This window comes from Oryx dammah, unplaced genomic scaffold (genome assembly GCF_014754425.2).
Source record: "Oryx dammah isolate SB20612 unplaced genomic scaffold, SCBI_Odam_1.1 HiC_scaffold_6, whole genome shotgun sequence".
Taxonomy (NCBI): Eukaryota; Metazoa; Chordata; class Mammalia; order Artiodactyla; family Bovidae; genus Oryx; species Oryx dammah.
In genome coordinates this window covers 16,055,642-16,072,100 of record NW_024070190.1, presented here as the reverse complement: position 1 = coordinate 16,072,100, position 16,459 = coordinate 16,055,642, and the positions used below count along the sequence as shown (strand labels likewise).

The following is a 16,459-nucleotide window of genomic DNA, read 5'->3' as shown; positions in this document are numbered from 1 at the left end:
CATCCAGGAGGAGCGGGCTTGCGGGGAGGCGTGGGCTGTGGCCCCTGCGGAGACTGGTGCTCTCCAGCCTCTGTTGGGGCTTTGGCCTTGTCTTCTTTCTCCCCGCCTTACAGCAGCTCCTCATCGCACGGGCCACATCACACACAACTAGAAACACCGTGTAACCCCTCTGAACCTCCTCTTGAATGCTGCTTAAGATACGTTTTGCCCGCGTATTTTTACAGTTAGCTCAAAAGTCCTGTCCTTTTCTAATTAGTAAGTTCCTTTAGGGACAAGACTCTTGTGTTATTCATATTTGCCAAATTCTCTGGTGTCTAATAGCTGGCCCTGTACACAGCAGTTGGTGCGCAGCAAATTCTAATTGCGGGAACAGTTAGTAGGATTATTATGTTCAGTTACTTGTTTGCCCATTTTAATCAAAACTTGATGCCTTAGGTAAAGTAAACCTATTTGGTTTTCTTGCAGAATGAGAAGACTTTGGGACATTCCATGAGTCATTCAAGCAACATTTCTAAGGTAGGGTGCCACTGAAATATGTTATTTTTATAGCTTGGGGTTTTTATATTCTTTTCTTTCATATTTATACCTGGCATGTGTTTTATAGTCTTTTCAAGACATAAAGATCTCAATACATTGCTTTAATCTGCTCTGGAACCAGGTTATATGTGACGTATATAACAGTCATATTTTTCTAGTGAGGCAGTTCTGAGCATGTGTTTGAGGGGAGTGAGTAATAGGAGAAAACCCTATTTCTTCCAGTAGAAATCATTTACTTTCAGGTAAAAGAATTCTCAGAGAGCTATCAGGGAATCTGTCGCCTCAATTAGGAATGCATTTGAGAGTAACAAAACAGCAATTCTCCTGACTTAAATAGTCTTGGATTTATGTGGTTGTGATGACAAGAACCTGGCGTGCTGTGATTCATGGGGTCGCAAAGAGTCGGACGCGACTGAGCGGCTGAGCTGAGCTGAGCTGCTGACGGGGTGTCTGGAGGCGGACGGCTCGTGGCTGATGCGCTGTTGCTCACAGATGTTCCCAGGCTCTTCCTGTTTCCTGTGTGCCCTCTTCCTTGGCACACTGCACCTTCTGGTCTTGGGGTGGGAGCTGGACCTTAGCTGACACTCTAGCTGTTTGGTCTGTCAGCTGAGAGTGACTCTTTCCAGCCAAAAGGCCAAAGCTTTCCCAGAAGCCCCACTCAGTTGCCTGACTTCTGCTTACATCTCACTGGTGAGAACTGGATCACAAGACCACTGCCAGCTGCAACGTGGCTAGGAAAAGGAGGGCAGGGAGGGTGAATCAGCCAGGCAATAGCACCTGATCACCTGTGGAATAGGCAGCTGGGCAGTCTGTGAGGAGTACATCAGATGCTTGGAGTGACCCCAGAGCCTACAGACAGTGTCTCTGATGCCAGTGAGCTTCTCACATGCCCTGCTCATCTCTCAGCCCAGACACGGGCTCCGACCCACCCCTTGTTCGTGCAGGTGTGTCTGTGACGGTTCCTGGCAGAGGTGGGCCTTCTCCCCAAATTTGTGTCAGGTCTGGGCAGCACGGCAAAACCTGGCCTGCTGCCTCAGGCCTTTAATTTCTTTAAAACAGTCACATTATATGCTAAATGGCTTTTATTCAGATCACTCTATTATACTTTGGAATTAAAAGTAGAATGTAGAAAATCCTGTAAGACATTAATCAGTCTGTTCTTAGGAATGCTTGTGATCTAACCATGACATTCTGCTACTGAGTTTTGCATAAAAAGAAAATCCATAGTGCTTAGTGTGCCTGAATAGTATTTACAGAGTGCTTCTTGGTTCATTGCTGACCTGTGTGTGTGTGTAAAGTCACTCAGTCATGTCCGACTCTTTGTGACCCCATGGACTGTAGCCCGCGAGGCTCCTCTGTCTGTGAGACTTTCCAGGCAGAGTGGGCAGCGATTTCACTCTCCAGGGGACCTTCCGGATCCAGGGACCAAACTCGCATCTCATTATGCCTCCTGTGTTGGCAAGCAGGTTCTTTGCCACTGCGCCACCTAGGAAGCCTTCCCCCACCTCAGTGGGGTGGCTTTAAGCACCTCATATGAATACCTTTCAGTGAATCCTGTCTGCTGTTCCAGCCTCCTTTCCTTTCCTCCGCTGTCCTTCAGCCAGGAATGCAGGAGCTGTAGAGTGTGCAGGGGTGCGTCGTTACTGTCAGAGTACAATGGCCAGTCTTGACCTGTGACTCTCTGAAGGAGCTGTCCAAAATGTTTCTCTAGACACAACTCTCCAACAGTGTCTAGAGGAGCTTTGTATGGGCTTGGCACAGACCTGGGGTGTGGGCCTTCTCAGTTACTCGGTGAGGGTTTTAGGGTAAGGTGAACAAAGGTTTACCAGCCATGTGACTTTAAGTAAGGACACTCCTCTGAACTTTAATTTTTTGATGAGTAAAATTAGGATAATAATACGACCTTCAGGCTTGTTGTGAGTCTTAGTGATAATGTTTGCCAGAAGCCATGTGGCCGCTTCCTCAATGTAGTGAGTCAATAAATAAAGTGACTCTTGCTAAACTTGGTTGAACCCTGGAGACCTTCGATTGATTGGATCAGGACAGTCTTATTATTATTTCACTGCTGATTGAAGAACTGCAGGCAGGCTTTGTTTTATTGCATTTCACTTTATTACACTTTTCAAATGTTGCATTTTTATAAATTGAAAGTTTGTGGCAACCTTGCTTCGAGGCAGTAAATCAGCACCATTTTTCCAACAGCATTTGCTCACTTGTCTCTGTGTCACGGTTTGGTAATTCTCTAAATATTTCAAGCTTTTTCATTCCTATTATTGTATTTTTTATGGTGATCTGTGATTGGTGATCTTTGATGTTACTACTGCGACTTGCCGAAAGCTCAGGTGATGCTTAGCATTTTTTAACAATAATGTATTTTTTAATTCAGGTGTGGCTTCCCTGATAGCTCAGTTGGTAAAGAATCCGCCTGCAATGCAGGAGACCCCGGTTCAATTCCTGGGTCTGGAAGATCTGCTGGAGAAGGGACAGGCTACCCACCACTCCAGTATTCTTGGGCTTCCCTTGTGGCTCAGATGGTAAAGAAGGCGCCTGCAGTGTGGGAGGCCTGGGTTCGATTCCTGGGTTGGGAATATCTCTTGGAGAAGGGAAAGGCTACCCACTCGAGTGTACCGGCCTGGAGAATGCCATGGACCATATAGTCTATGGGGTTGCAAAGAGTCGGACACCACTGAGCAACTTTCACTCTGTTTTTTAGTTATAGTGTTACTTCAGAGTTAATGAAGAACTGTGAAAGCCCACAGCTTTTTTCCATAGTCCAGAAAGGAGATTTGGGCTTCTTGCATTTCCACAGCAGAAATTCCTGCACACTTCACTGGGATCAAAAGAAAACTTCAGGAGTGGGGAGTCTTGTTTGCACACACAGCTAACTTCCCAGTGATCTCATCAGCACGAAATGTTGTTGCAAAAGCCTCCTTAAGTATGTTAGGGATGAGCAAGTTAAATAGGGCTGAAGAACAGAGGGCAGGGTTGCTATGAGACTTGTTTTTGAGAATGCAGTTCGTTCTTGTTCTGTTTATAAAACAAGCCTGTTATTTGAGGCTACTTTTAGGCCAAGACATGTAAAACTCTTGTCTTCATTGTAGCAGATATACTTAAGCAGATGCTTCCTACCCTTGGACTAGAGGATACAAGGGGAGGTCAGTCTATGGACAGGTTATGCTGCCTGGGATTTTGTCTTTGTCAAGAGGCATTGCCTACCGATGCGGCCTTTCCCCGGGCTTCAGGCCTGTGCTCGTGCCAGTCCGTCGCGTGCAGTCTGCCTTACACTCCGGTTAACAAGCTTACAAAATGTTCTTCGTTACGTCGCCTAAACTGTTATTCTGTCAACCACCGCTGGTGCTGATTCTGCCCTTTGTGAACTAGAGCTCTGACAGGCAGTGGGATTTGGGAGGCTTTGTGTTGGAGAGAAGGGAGGGCGTGAGGTGGGTCTCTGCTGTTGGAGTGATGGGCAGCCTCTGACTGATGGCCATCACTCCTGGGTTACTTGGAGCGTGAGCTGGTGGGGGAATGCGCCCAGGTACTGATGTGGCCTTCAGGGGGACTCGGGGGGTCACAGAGGTTGCTCCTGGAAGGCCTGTCGTGTAAGGGTGAGGTGACCTGACTCCCTGTCCAGGGGGGGTTGTACCATTACTGCCCCCCACCTGCAAGCTGTCTCATCACCTGGCATAAAGTCCCCTCAACCGTAAGGTGTACAAGGAGGCCCAGTGCAGTGTTTAGGAGTATTACATGAGTTCAGATTTTGTCTGCACATAACTCTGTGCCAGACATCATGCTTTGAATGCTGAACTAAACAGTGGAGAGAGGAATAAGCAGACGCCCATAAGATACCTTCAGTGAGGATCATGAATGGGAAGGAAAAGGGGCTAAGGTACCAAATTGTGAGGCACCAGAGTTGGAAGGGCTGCCCAGCGAAGGTCTGGCTGAGGAGGGGATGCTTACAGCAGGATGTAAAGGGTTGAAAGGAGCTGGCCAGGATGGGTTAAACTGTAGTAGAAAACTGGTGTGTCGCCTCCTGGGGAAACCCAGTGCTTCAGGTAGAGGGAAAAGGAAGGCACCTGCAGCCTCAGTCATAGGAGTGGTGGCTCTCCTGGCCACCCGGTTGCAGGCCCCTGTAAACCCTGGGGCTGTTCCAGCGAGGACCGCTGTTGTTTAAGGCTTCCCGGGTGACGCTAGTAGTAAAGAGCCCACCGGCAGTGCGGGAGACAGAAGCGGGTTCGATCCCTGGGTCAGAAAGGCCCCTGGAGGAGGGCGTGGCAGCCCACTGCAGCATTCTTGCCTGGAGAAGCCCATGGACAGAGGAGCCTGGCGGGCTACGGTCCCTAGGGTCACACAGAGTCAGACACGACTGAAGCAACTTAGCATGTCGTTGTTTAATCGCTGAGTCGTGACTGACTCTTTGTGACCCCATAGACTGTAGCCTGCCAGTCTCCTCTGTCCACGGGGTTTCCCAGCCACGAATACTGGAGTGGGTTGCCATTCCCTTCTCCAGGGGACCTTCCAGACCCAGGAACTGACCCTGCGTCTTCTGCATGGGGGGGCAGAGTCTTTACCGCTGAGCCCCAGGGAAGCCCTGAGGGCCGCTGTGCTTCGACCAGAAGCCCGTTAGTGGGAGCTTGGGGTTCCCTGAGGAGGCTAGAATTCACGCTGTCCCAGTGAAATCGTTTAAGATACAAGGACTCAGCCGAGGCCAGGTCCGCTGTGGGAGCTGTACGCCCGCGAGCCTCTGCTGCCAGCTCTCTGGGAGAGGGGTCCGCCGGAAAGTGCAGCCCCCAGACACGGCGTCAGCTTGCCCCGAGGGAAGCATTCTCCCTCAACTCTGGGAGCTGGATTTAGTCCAGGTGGCACAATTTCTTGAGCAGGTTCACGGCAGATGGCAGCGGCAAGCTGGGTATTGCTCACGGAGCCTGGCGCCCGCGCGCCGCCGCCGCCCTGCAGCCAGCTGACGCGACTGGGCCCCAGCAGTGTCCGAAGGCTGGCACCCAGCGGAGTAGTTTAGAGCTCTGCCTAGTTTTATTCAGGTATCTCACGAATCATGTGCCTGCCTCTGGTTAATCACACATTCCTGGGAGAAGTAAGATTGGACATATGTAATGAGCACTTAAAATTATAGCTGTTCTGTTGTTTGGCGAGCAGATCTCTAGCGCTCCTCCAGAGCTCTCGAGCACTTTCCTGTTAACGCTGCCCTTAGACAGGAATCGGGTAGCAGAACGTCATGTGCCGTGTAAACACAGCCTTAGGGTGGCGACTCTGGCCACACACCTTGATTTGACTGTCACGACCGAGTTCTCCTCTGTTTCTGAATACAGAGTTAACCAGTGACACTCACTCAGGCCTGTGGGTTCCCAGTTTATGCTGAAGAAAGCAGCTGTCTCAAGGACAGTGCACTTACTTCATTCAGTAGAAACAAGGAGAACGAATTGGCAGGGTTAATGGCATCAAGCAGGGGCAGCCTGCTTCCTGTGTGCCCTGAACGCCCGGTAGCCTCACTTTGGGTCCTGATGAAGCTCTGTGCTCAGTGTCTTGCTATTTGGCTCTCCTTTCTCACAGACTGGCTGACTCTGTTTTCTTTTTTTCCTCCTGATTTGTTACAGTTGGGTTTTGGTCATAGCTGTAGACCAGCAGCTTTCGGCTTTGCTCTGGACCCCTGGCAGAGTACGGGACTAGAGGCTCAAACTGCTTTCAGAACAATGTGAAGACATGGTTTGCTCGTGTTGCTCCCGCTGTCTCACACGTGTACAGTGGAGTTTCCAGAGTCTGAGAGGCATGCAAGACGGTGTCTCCTGCCTGCCGCTGACAGAGTGTGTGCTGGTAGTCTTGTGTTTTAGGAATTTCTAATCTTTGGTTGATATAACTACATAAACACACTCTTTGGGGCCCTCATTGGCTTTTCTCTTTTTCCTTTAGTGTGTAAAGTGACTCTGACACCAGCTAGTTTGAGAGCCTCTGTTTTAGACGCATTAATAGACATGCGGTTGCCCCAGAGTGGTCTTCTTTTATTTCTTCAACAAGGGCTCATTGAACACCTGCTGTGTGCAGGGCGCCATGCATGACTAAATACAGCAACTTCTGAATGAACGTATTGTTCTAGTGACGTCTTCTTATAAACCTTGACAGTGCCAGGGAAGAACTGAACAGGGCACAGAGAGAGTGACTAACGGGGGAGAAGCCTTTTCTGCAGAGGAAGCCCAGGAAGGGCCAGTCATGCTGGGTGGGGTGTGGGAGCGCCCCAGGAGGAGGCAGGAGTGGGTGAGATGCCAGGCGGTGGCCAACGCTGAGCCCCAGAGCATGAGGGAGGCGGGGCTTGGGATGCTGAGGCAGCAGTGGGGTTTCAGGCAGGTCTCTGAATATTCTTTTAGATTTGGGGTCGCGGAGGGCATGTGTTAAAGAGATTGCTGATTTCATTTGTTACCTAACATGTTGGCTTTAGGAGAAGAGCCTTAGCGTTAAGTTTGAGTTCATTTTGTCTCTGAGTTCCTCCCAGTTGCGTTTCCCAGGGCAAAGGTTTACCTGCCAGGAGAGCAGCCTGAGCAGAAACTCTTTTCATCGCAAGTGAGTGGCCGGTGGTAGCCTGTTGGAGTGGGGCATTGCACCACAGAAACACCTCGAAGCTCACACTGCAGGCCAGCAAGCAGCGGCTAGCAGTACAGCTGGAAGCCTTCTCAGTGGGGGCTTTCCGAGAATGGTGTGCCACAGTCCTGCATCTCTGATTTCATAAGACCCTCGTAGCAGCCCTGTGGATTGTTGCCCTGATTTTTAAGTGATTAGATTCCTGTGCCGAGCGGTGTGCTCTTGGGAGGTGGTGTGCTTAGCCGGGCAGCCCCAGAACACACACACACTGAGGACTTCCGAGTCAAAAGCCACTGCTTCTGCTGCCACCTCAGACTTTTCTCCAGGAATAATTGGAAATAAAAATGTATTTCAGCTATATTTGAAAAGTTAAATATTTAAAAGAAGTTTGTAGTAGTGGAGGGTCCTCTCGAGTAGTGAACGACTCAGAAGCCCAGCCCTTCTACCACGTGTTCCTGGTGAGTCCATTTCACCGCAGTCGCTCCGTCGTGTCCGACTCTTTGCGACCCCGTGAACTGCAGCACGCCAGGCCTCCCTGTCCATCACCAACTCCTGGAGCTTACTCAGACTCATGTCCTTTGAGTCGGTGATGCCATGCAACCATCTCATCCTCTGTCGTCCTCTTCTCTTCCCGCCTTTAATCTTTACCACTATCAGGGTCTCTTCAAATGAGTCAGTTCTTCGCATCAAGTGGCCAAAGTACTGGAGTTTCAGCTTTAGCATCATTCCTTCCAAAGAAATCCCAGGGCTGATCTCCTTTAGGATGGACTGGTTGGATCTCTTTGCAGTCCAAGGGACTCTCAAGAGTCTTCTCCAACACCACAGTTCAAAAGCACCAATTCTTTGGTGCTCAGCTTTCTTTATAGTCCAACTCTCACATCCATACATGACTCCTGGAAAAACCATAGCTTCAATTAGATGGAGCTTTGTTGGCAAAGTAATGTCTCTGCTTTTTAATATCTTGTCTAGGTTGGTCATAGATTTCTTCCAAGGAGTAAGCGTCTTTTAATTTCATGGCTGCAGTCACCATCTGCAGTGATTTTGGAGCCCCCCAAAATAAAGTCTGTCACTGTTTCCACTGTTTCCCCATCTATTTGCCATTAAGTGATGGGACCGGATGCCATGATCTTAGTTTTCTGAGTGTTGAGTTTTAAGCCAACATTTTCACTCTCCTCTTTCACCTTCATCAAGAGGCTCTTTAGTTCTTCTTCACTTTCTGCCATAAGGGTGGTGTCATCTGCATATCTGATGTTATTGATATTTCTCCCAGGAATCTTGATTCCAGCTTGTGCTTCATCCAGCCCAGTGTTTCTCATGATGTACTCTGCATATAAGTTAAATAAGCAGGGTGACAATATACAGCCTTCATGTATTCCTTTCCCAATATGGAACCAGTCTGTTGTTCCATGTCCAGTTCTAACTGTTGCTTCTTGACCTGCATACAGATTTCTCAGGAGGCAGGCCAGGTGGTCTGGTATTCCCATCTCTTTAAGATTTTTCCAGTTTGTTGTGATCCACACAGTCAAAGGCTTTGGCATAGTCAATAAAGCAGAAATAGATGTTTTTCTGAAACTCTCTTGCTTTTTCTATGATCCAACAAATGTTGGCAGTTTGATCTCTGGTGATTTTGGGGGTCTTTATACGGTTACAATTGGAGCTTCTGGGAATGTGAATCCATCTTTGCTCAGAAACTATTGCCTTCAATGCAATTTATTGAAAACAAGTTATATTTGCAAGTTTCCCGACAGGAGCTTAAAGGCTTGCTTTGTGAGCTGGGCCGTGATCGAGCCCCTTCAGCTGTCGCTGTCCCTCTAGCAGCGCTGTGTGACATGGGCCCCTCGTTATGCTGGGGAGATATTGTTACTCACATAATTCCAACCCGCCCTGAAAGGCCACCAAAGAAGAGAGTTCAGTGTTTGTGCTGCTCACTAGACAACACTGAGAGTCACTTGTAATGGAAATCATTTTAGAATTCAGCACACTCTCCTCCATGAATCCTATATTGTACATATTCTGTACTGACTTTTTTTAATGGTCAGTTTTAATTAATTGCTGTCGAGAAAGCTCATTCTTGGCACAGCCCTTCGTCAGGAGTCAGCGTGTATTTATCAGAGCAGCCACAGAACCGGCCTGTCCTTTAATTGTAGATCATTTTGGAAGTTGAATACAACTGGGTGTTTATTTTTAGAAATCAAGAATCTCTCAGAATGAAGCATTTCTTTTCACAGAGAACCTTCTGCGCTAAGCAGAAAGTTTGCTGAAATGCTGTCTCAGTTTGTACATTGCAGTGTCTAAACTCCAAGTGAGATGCTATTTGGCTTTATTATTTGAAGTCAGACCTGCTGAGTGGCAGTAAGGACCTGATCTCTATCTGCTGCTTTGAGGGCAGGAGGGCAGAAGCATTTAGTAACTTCCTGAGCATCAAGTAAAGGTAAGGTGGTCCCACAAGCAGAGTTTCTGAAGTGCCACCCCCCACCCCGCCCCAAGATGTCACACCCTGATGCCCAAAGCTTGTCAGTGTGTTGAGAGATATTGCTGACAAGATCATTGTAAAGGAATCATGTGAACTCTTAAAGGCAGAGAGCTTTCCCTGCCTGGGGGCAGAGACTGGAAGCAGGAGTGGGCTTGAAGATGGGCAAGGATGGAAGGGGAGTGCAGGCAGCCCCTGGCTGACAGCCAGGAAGTAAATGGGTCCTCAGTCCTAAAGCTGCCGGGAGCTGCCTTCTGCCAGCAGCCTGAATGAATGTGGAGTGCGTTCTTCCCCAGAGCCTCCGCGAAGAAGGGAGGGCCTGAGCAGAGGGTCCCATCGCGCTGTGGGTCAGGTGACATATTTGTGGGTTTGAGCCACTAGGTTTGCAGTAACTTGTTAACAGGCTAATCACAATCTGATGCAGGTGGCAAGTGCCATCCTTGTAGAGGAAACACCTCTCTCGGCAGCTGTCAGAGCTTGTCACTTCCGAAAGCTCTGTGCTGACGGTGTGGCATGCTTTCTTAATTTAGCCATAGTCTTCTAAAGGAGGAAATATACGTGGCTCTCACGACATTCATTCTGGTGTTTGGGGTTTTGTTTTTTTGGTAGAAATACAGCAGTGCAGTGACTTGCTCTACTACTGTTGACATTCATGTCCAGGCCCACAGACAGTGAGGTCATGTCCAAGCCCACAGACAGTGAGGTCATGTCCAAGTCCACAGACAGTGAGGTCATGTCCAAGCCCACAGACAGTGAGGTCATGTCCAAGTCCACAGACAGTGAGGTCATGTCCAGGCCCACAGACAGTGAGGTCATGGCCAAGCCCACAGACAGTGAGGTCATGTCCAGGCCCACAGACAGTGAGGTCATGTCCAAGCCCTTTGCTCCCAGTTGTGTGCAGACCTTTCCGTGCACCTGTATACAGGGAAATTCTTAACAGCAGAGCTGCTGGGAGGGGTGCACAGGCGTCTGTAATTCTGAGTGAAATTGCCAAATTGCCATCTTAGCTGGGAGGTTTACCAGGCTGCTTTCACACCGGCAATGTGTGACAGTGATTGTTAGCTCATACTTTTGCCAACGTGGGTGTTTGATTTTTTAAAGACTCTTGTAATGGTGAAGGCCTTCCTCATGTGAGCTTTAATTTGTTTCTTGTTGTGAGAAAGGCTAAGCACCTGCTTATGTTGTAAGAGCCATCTGTATTTCCTTTCCCAGTTTCTGATTAAGTCATCTCTTGATTTGCTATAATGTGAGATCTGTTGGAAACCCGTGCCCTCTGTGTCTTGCCCTCCTTCTGCAGTCCTTCCTCAGGTTCTTCCTGGCTTAAAGAGCAGACAGGCCCGACCAGACCATTTCCTGTGGCCCTGCACCTGGTGATGAAAATCAGGTGGACAGATTCACTTTTAGCAGAGCACGAAATGTATTAGAAATAGCTTTGCTGGTAAATGAAAAAGGGCCCAGTGGAGTTTTGCAGTAGAGAAGAAGGAGGAAGTGGCCAAGAGGGAGGTTGGAAAGTGGTGCGGTGAAAGGAGCAAGGGAAGGAAGTGAAGCAAAAGCAGGTGGGGAAGGTTGGGGAGGGAAGGTACAGCTGGCGTCCCGCAGGAAGGAAGCCCTCTCCAGCGCCCGGTGCCGCGTCCCTCCCAGGGCCTCCCAGGGGCGGTTCGTCCTCTTAAAGGGAAACAGAGGGCGGGGCGGGGGGCGGCAGGGGGCATGCCAGCTTCTACCGGGGATATGTGGAAAGTTTTCTGTTGGCTGTAAGTGTTTGGCAGCCTTGATAAAATCATTTAGAACAGTGAGTTGATAGAAAAGCCACCAGTAAGTGACTTGAGAACAGCAAAACAAACTTGTCATTCCTAAGAAGTAAGAGCAACCAGGATTTAGGCCTAAACAGAATCCAGAAGTCTGTTTGGGCATAATTGATTACAACATCTTAAAAAAAAGGGGGGATTTTTATGAAAATTTTTTTGCAGTGAGATTGCTTTACATTCTTTTTCATGACTGGAGTGTCTCTTGTTTGAGAGCTGACAAGGAGCTTCAGGAACAGAGGCTTCAGGTTCTCGGCACAGTTGAAGCTTCACGTTCTGCACATCCACACCTTTGTCAGTAACTGCAGAGTCGTGCGCGGCCTGATCCTCCCTCGAGGAGGGAACGGTATGTTCCCCCGTGTTGTGTGGGGCCGAGTCGCCTTCTCCCTTAAGCCAGCCCTGCCCCACAACCCGGAGAAGGCGATGGCACCCCACTCCAGTCCTCTTGCCTGGGAAATCCCATGGACGGAGGAGCCTGGTGGGCCGCCGTCTATGGGCTCACACAGAGTTGGACACGACTGAAGCGACTCAGCAGCAGCAGCGGCGGCCCCACAAGCTCCCACATGTCACCCCCTCGCTGTCGCTGTCCGCAGGAGCTAGGGAGCTATAGGCTGAGCCTCTGAGAGGGGACTGCAGCCTCTTGACTTACGTAGACCCCCCTGGTTGGACCCTGGAACTGTGTTTGAAGCTGTCTTTCTCATTTCGTTGTCGCCATTAAATCCTTGTGGGTAGGTTGATAGATTTTACTCAGCCTGGTACCAGCAACAAGTTGAGCTCTTGAAAGGTGCTGTCGCTGTGCTTGGGGACCATTCTGCAGGAGGCCTGGTCCTGACCTTCACCACGTGCTCTTCTCTAGCTGGTAATGGAAGGAATGGGGCTGGATGGCCCCGTGCCTCTTGCTCATTTTCGTGCTCTTGAGAAGGATAAGGCATTTGTTGGTTTGTATGTATGTAAATCAACAGTTTTCCCATAACCTCCTATCTAATAAGAAGGGAGAGTTTGCCTCTGCTCGTGGGAGGCTTGTTGAGGCTTGGATGTTGCTGCTGAGAGCGTCTCGGCTGAAGTGAGGGCAGGGGCACATAGAGGCGCCGGAGCCGGTCCTGTTTGCTGAACAGACGGAGCCAGGTCGCGGGGCCGCTGCAAGCGCAGACACAACTGTGGGAGCCCATGGCGCACCTGAGACGGGGCTCACGGGGAGGGCGGCCATGTCAAGTGTGTGGCAGTCTGGCCGCCTCTGCAGCGCAGGATTTTGCTGCTCTCTGAGGCTCTTCTGTCCTGCTGCTAAGCCTTGCCCTCCTCAGGCCCTGGGCAGTGTGACTTGTTTCCCTGATGTCCCTTTCTCACGTGAATGACTCGAGGTTCAGAATGGCAGTGAGAGAACGTTTGTCTTGATTTCAGCTTCCCATCTGACCCCTGCCTCCTCTCAAGGACACTGACCCTGGGACCGTCTCATTCTGCAGATGAGACCCGACTCTCCTTTTCACAGGGTTAGCCTTCTCTCCAGAACACAGACAGCATGTGTGTTTCATGAGGCGCCGGTCCTCAGAATGTAACAGGGAAGGAGGTAACACGATGCTGCCTTGTGTCTGGATGAGCACGCACCTGGCCGATCCTCACGTGGGGACTCAGTCCGAGCGACTCAGCTTGACCCAGCAGCCTCGAGGAAGGAGATCTGAGGGCCCAGGAAGGTGTGAGGGCACAGTGCAAACTGACCTTCCTGTCCTCCCTTCCCCCCAGGTCTGCTTGGGAAGGCTCCTGCTCTACACCGTGACCGGCTTTTGGCCCCACCTACAGATACTGAACAAAACTGGTCACCCTCACAGGTTAAAGAAGGGAGCAAGAAGTTCAAGGAGGCTGTCCATCTCAGAGTAGGGTTGGACTGAATATTAGAGACCCGGCCGATTGTAGGAGCTAGGGACATTAGTGTGGCTCTCCGTGGCCCGCCTCCCTGTGATGTAACAGAAAAGGCTCCCGTTCCCATTTCAGGAGAATAGAGGAGCCCGTGACAGCTGTCTGGGAGGAGGGCACAGGAGAAGGTGGGGTGTGGGCAGTGGGTAGCTCATGCAATGGGAATGTAGTAGCAAAGTGTTGAGAGCCCCCCCACTTTTGTTTTAGAAAGAATCATAACCAAATAGTGCAAGATTATTTGGGGGGATGTCATTTTTCTGGCTCCAAATAAACGTTAGATTCTTAAGAACTTTGACCAGAAATGCTTTTAGGAAATAAATGTGGATTCTTTGGTGACTCAGAAGATGTGATGGTTGAGTAATGCTACATAATTTTAGCATATACACGTGGCATGATAACGTATAACTTCATGGATCAGGTTTCATTAGGTTGACTTGGGTTTACGATGCTGTTTCATCTCCATGTTGAGGAACAGGAGTCCCTCTCCAGTGAACCCCTCAGGCAGAGTGCCGGCTCTCTCTGGCTCTGTCCAGGCTGGTACACACGCTAGACTGGGGAGCTGGTGTTGCAAGGCAGGGGTTCCTTAGCTGCAGGGCCAGGATGCAAGTATGCCCCGGGGGTGACACTTTGCAAGAGTGGAGGCTTGGCCTCAGCTGGGGAACGGTGGCCGGAGTGGGGCTTTCCAGAATCAAGGGACAGGGCCTGGGGCGGGTGGGGAGGAGATGCTGGCTTGCCCGTGGTAACAGACTCAGCGCTGTCTCTGCGTGGCCCCTGAGGTTGCCCGGAGCAGCTGCTCCCTCAGAATAGCTGTCCTGAGTGGGGAAGAGCGCGCTTGGCGCTGTGGGGCTGCGGAAGCTCAGGAGTCAGTCTTGGTGAGGCCTCGCAAGTGCCCCGCAGAGGCTGGAGTGGAGGCTGGGGGACGCCCTAAACAGCAGTCCTGCAGCCTCAGCTCAGCTGTGCTCCCTGTTCCTATTTCTCTCCTCTGCTTCTCTTTCCACCGTGGCATTTCCTCACCCTCCCGGATCTTTTCTAAGTTTGGCATGTTTGGGGAGTCTGCCCTCTGTGTAAGGAGCACTGGCAGGGGCTTGGGGGCTCGTGGGCCCACTGCCAAGTGGTGAGGGGGGAAGGGCTGTTGCGTCCTGCCAACCTCCACAAGGATGACCCCAGATACAGGGTCAGAGGGTGCTGGCTGGGGGAAGTAAGGCCGGCAGGGGAGGCGCCTCGCGTCCCTGTTGTATTTGTGTGTCCCTGTGGTGTCTTGGCTTATGGATGAACTAATTTAAGTTGAGATGCTTGGGAGATGACTGACCGCTGAATCCATGCAAGGTGGCTGCTGCTGCTCCACGCTCTCAGACACTCTTGACTACAGTTTTACCTTCATCTGAGAAAAGAAGGGTGCTGCTGGTGCTGTTCTTGCCTCGGCTCGTAGGGCCCTGCCAGGAGCACTGCTCACTGAGCCGTGGGCAGCAGCAGGCCCAGTGCCGTTTGGGAGGTGGTGGTTGTGGTCCCCTGGCTCTTGCTAAACACTGACCAGAGATATGTGTTGCAGGCTGGGGGCTCCTCGGTGGCATCGGCTCCAGCGTCCTCCTTCGCTCGCACTTCGGTCACGCCCTCCAATCAGGACATCTGCAGGTAACGCTCTGCACGCCACCGTGGCTCGTGTGCACCCCGGGGACGCGCGTTAATGTCTGCAGAGTCTTGACTCTCCGTGTGCCTCTGCTCTGAACAGTCAGCCTGGTTTCATGTGCTCACCAGGTGACCGTGCGAGTCTCTTTCTCCTATTGATGTCTGTTCTTTTAATACTGTTCTTACTTTCTGTGCTTTTATCCCACTGTTCTCTGCATGCAGTTCCAGTGCAGTGTTTTCTGAGTGTTGTCACCACAGTCCCGTGCCGTCTGCTGTTGTCTTGAAAGCTCCTCCGTGCCAGAGCTCTCTGACCCAGGGGCTCACTGTGACAGTTGTCTGTCAAGACACAGCGCAGGCATCCAAGAGAAATTCCTGTGGTTCAGAGTGGGTCCAGGCCTTGAAGCCTACTAAGAATACCAAAGCCAGAAGAACTCTGAAGTTCTCAAAATCCCTAAACGATGTGGGTGAGAACGCCCGGGATGCCCTGGAAAGTTTTGACTATGTGGAGAGAACCTGCTCTGAAGGGAAATTGGTACTCCCTCAGGACCCATGTCTCAGAACCAACAGGTTCCACCAGAGAGAAAGAAGAATGCTGAACCGCAAAGCCCTGGGCAGTTCCAAACATTCTTGTGCTTCATCCCTTTCTGCCAATCGTTCAGCAGCCTCAGAGGCAGGAGCCAGCAAGGGGGGCAGGCATGTCCTGCTTCTGGACGAGAAGGCGGATGGCGAGGCCCTGTCCCGAAGCCGGAGGCTGCTGCGGTACCTGCTCTCATTCTCGCGCGGCTCAAGCAGCAGCAGCCTGCGCCGTTTCCACGAGCTGGAGAGCCGTGCCACCAGCCTGCAGCCTGCCGAGTCCTCCAGCAGGCTGGCCGGGAGTGCCGGCTTCTACTCTGATGAGATGGGGGATGACGACGTCTTTGAGGACAGCGCATCCGCAAAGCTGAAGAGCAGGGTGCTGTGGGCCCCCCTCTGCTCCGCGGAGAAGGACAGCGACCTGGACTGTCCTTCCCCCACCTCTGAAAAGGCTCCCCGCCTCTCCCCTGTGTCCACAGCAGGGGATGCCTGCAGGTTGGTTTGCCGAGAACCAGCATCCTGGCCACCTCTGCTCCCCGTAGCTCCACGGCCTCATCTTGCTTTAATATGTGAAGTTTCCGGAGAATGTATAGGCAGTTATACACAATTACAGATTAATAGTTTTTCTCCAGAAGAATAGATTATTGATATCATTTGAAAATCCAGTTTCTATGACATGAGTCCCCAAGATAGTCTCATAGATGGTGAAAGATGAAGAAGCTACACATATTAAAGGCCAAGCTGACTCTTCTCAACCAAAAATAAGTAGCGTTTGCATAAAGAAAGTGGAAGAAGGAATAGTACCTCCGTCTTCCAGCTTGATGGCCTGGATGTTGAGTGTTGGCTTCCCCTGCACCTGCAGCACCACGTGCAGGGGGAAGGGCTGCTCTCCAGCAGCTGCTTCCTTCCTTCTCTTTAACTTGGATGCAGCCACCTCTGCCCAGGTCCTCACCCGCTT

At 50.8% G+C, this 16,459-nt stretch overlaps 1 protein-coding gene across 1 annotated transcript in view; it reads left to right on the top strand.

Moving 5' to 3' along the window:
- MARCHF8 (membrane associated ring-CH-type finger 8) overlaps nucleotides 1-16,459 on the top strand; it is a 33,913-nt gene that overhangs the window by 10,077 nt on the left and 7,377 nt on the right. Inside the window, exons 2-3 of the mRNA XM_040242819.1 lie at nucleotides 466-516; nucleotides 14,852-14,934. Of these exons, the coding sequence (XP_040098753.1) occupies nucleotides 490-516; nucleotides 14,852-14,934 (110 nt within the window). The 5' untranslated portion in view covers nucleotides 466-489. The remainder of the gene's footprint in view (nucleotides 1-465; nucleotides 517-14,851; nucleotides 14,935-16,459) is intronic.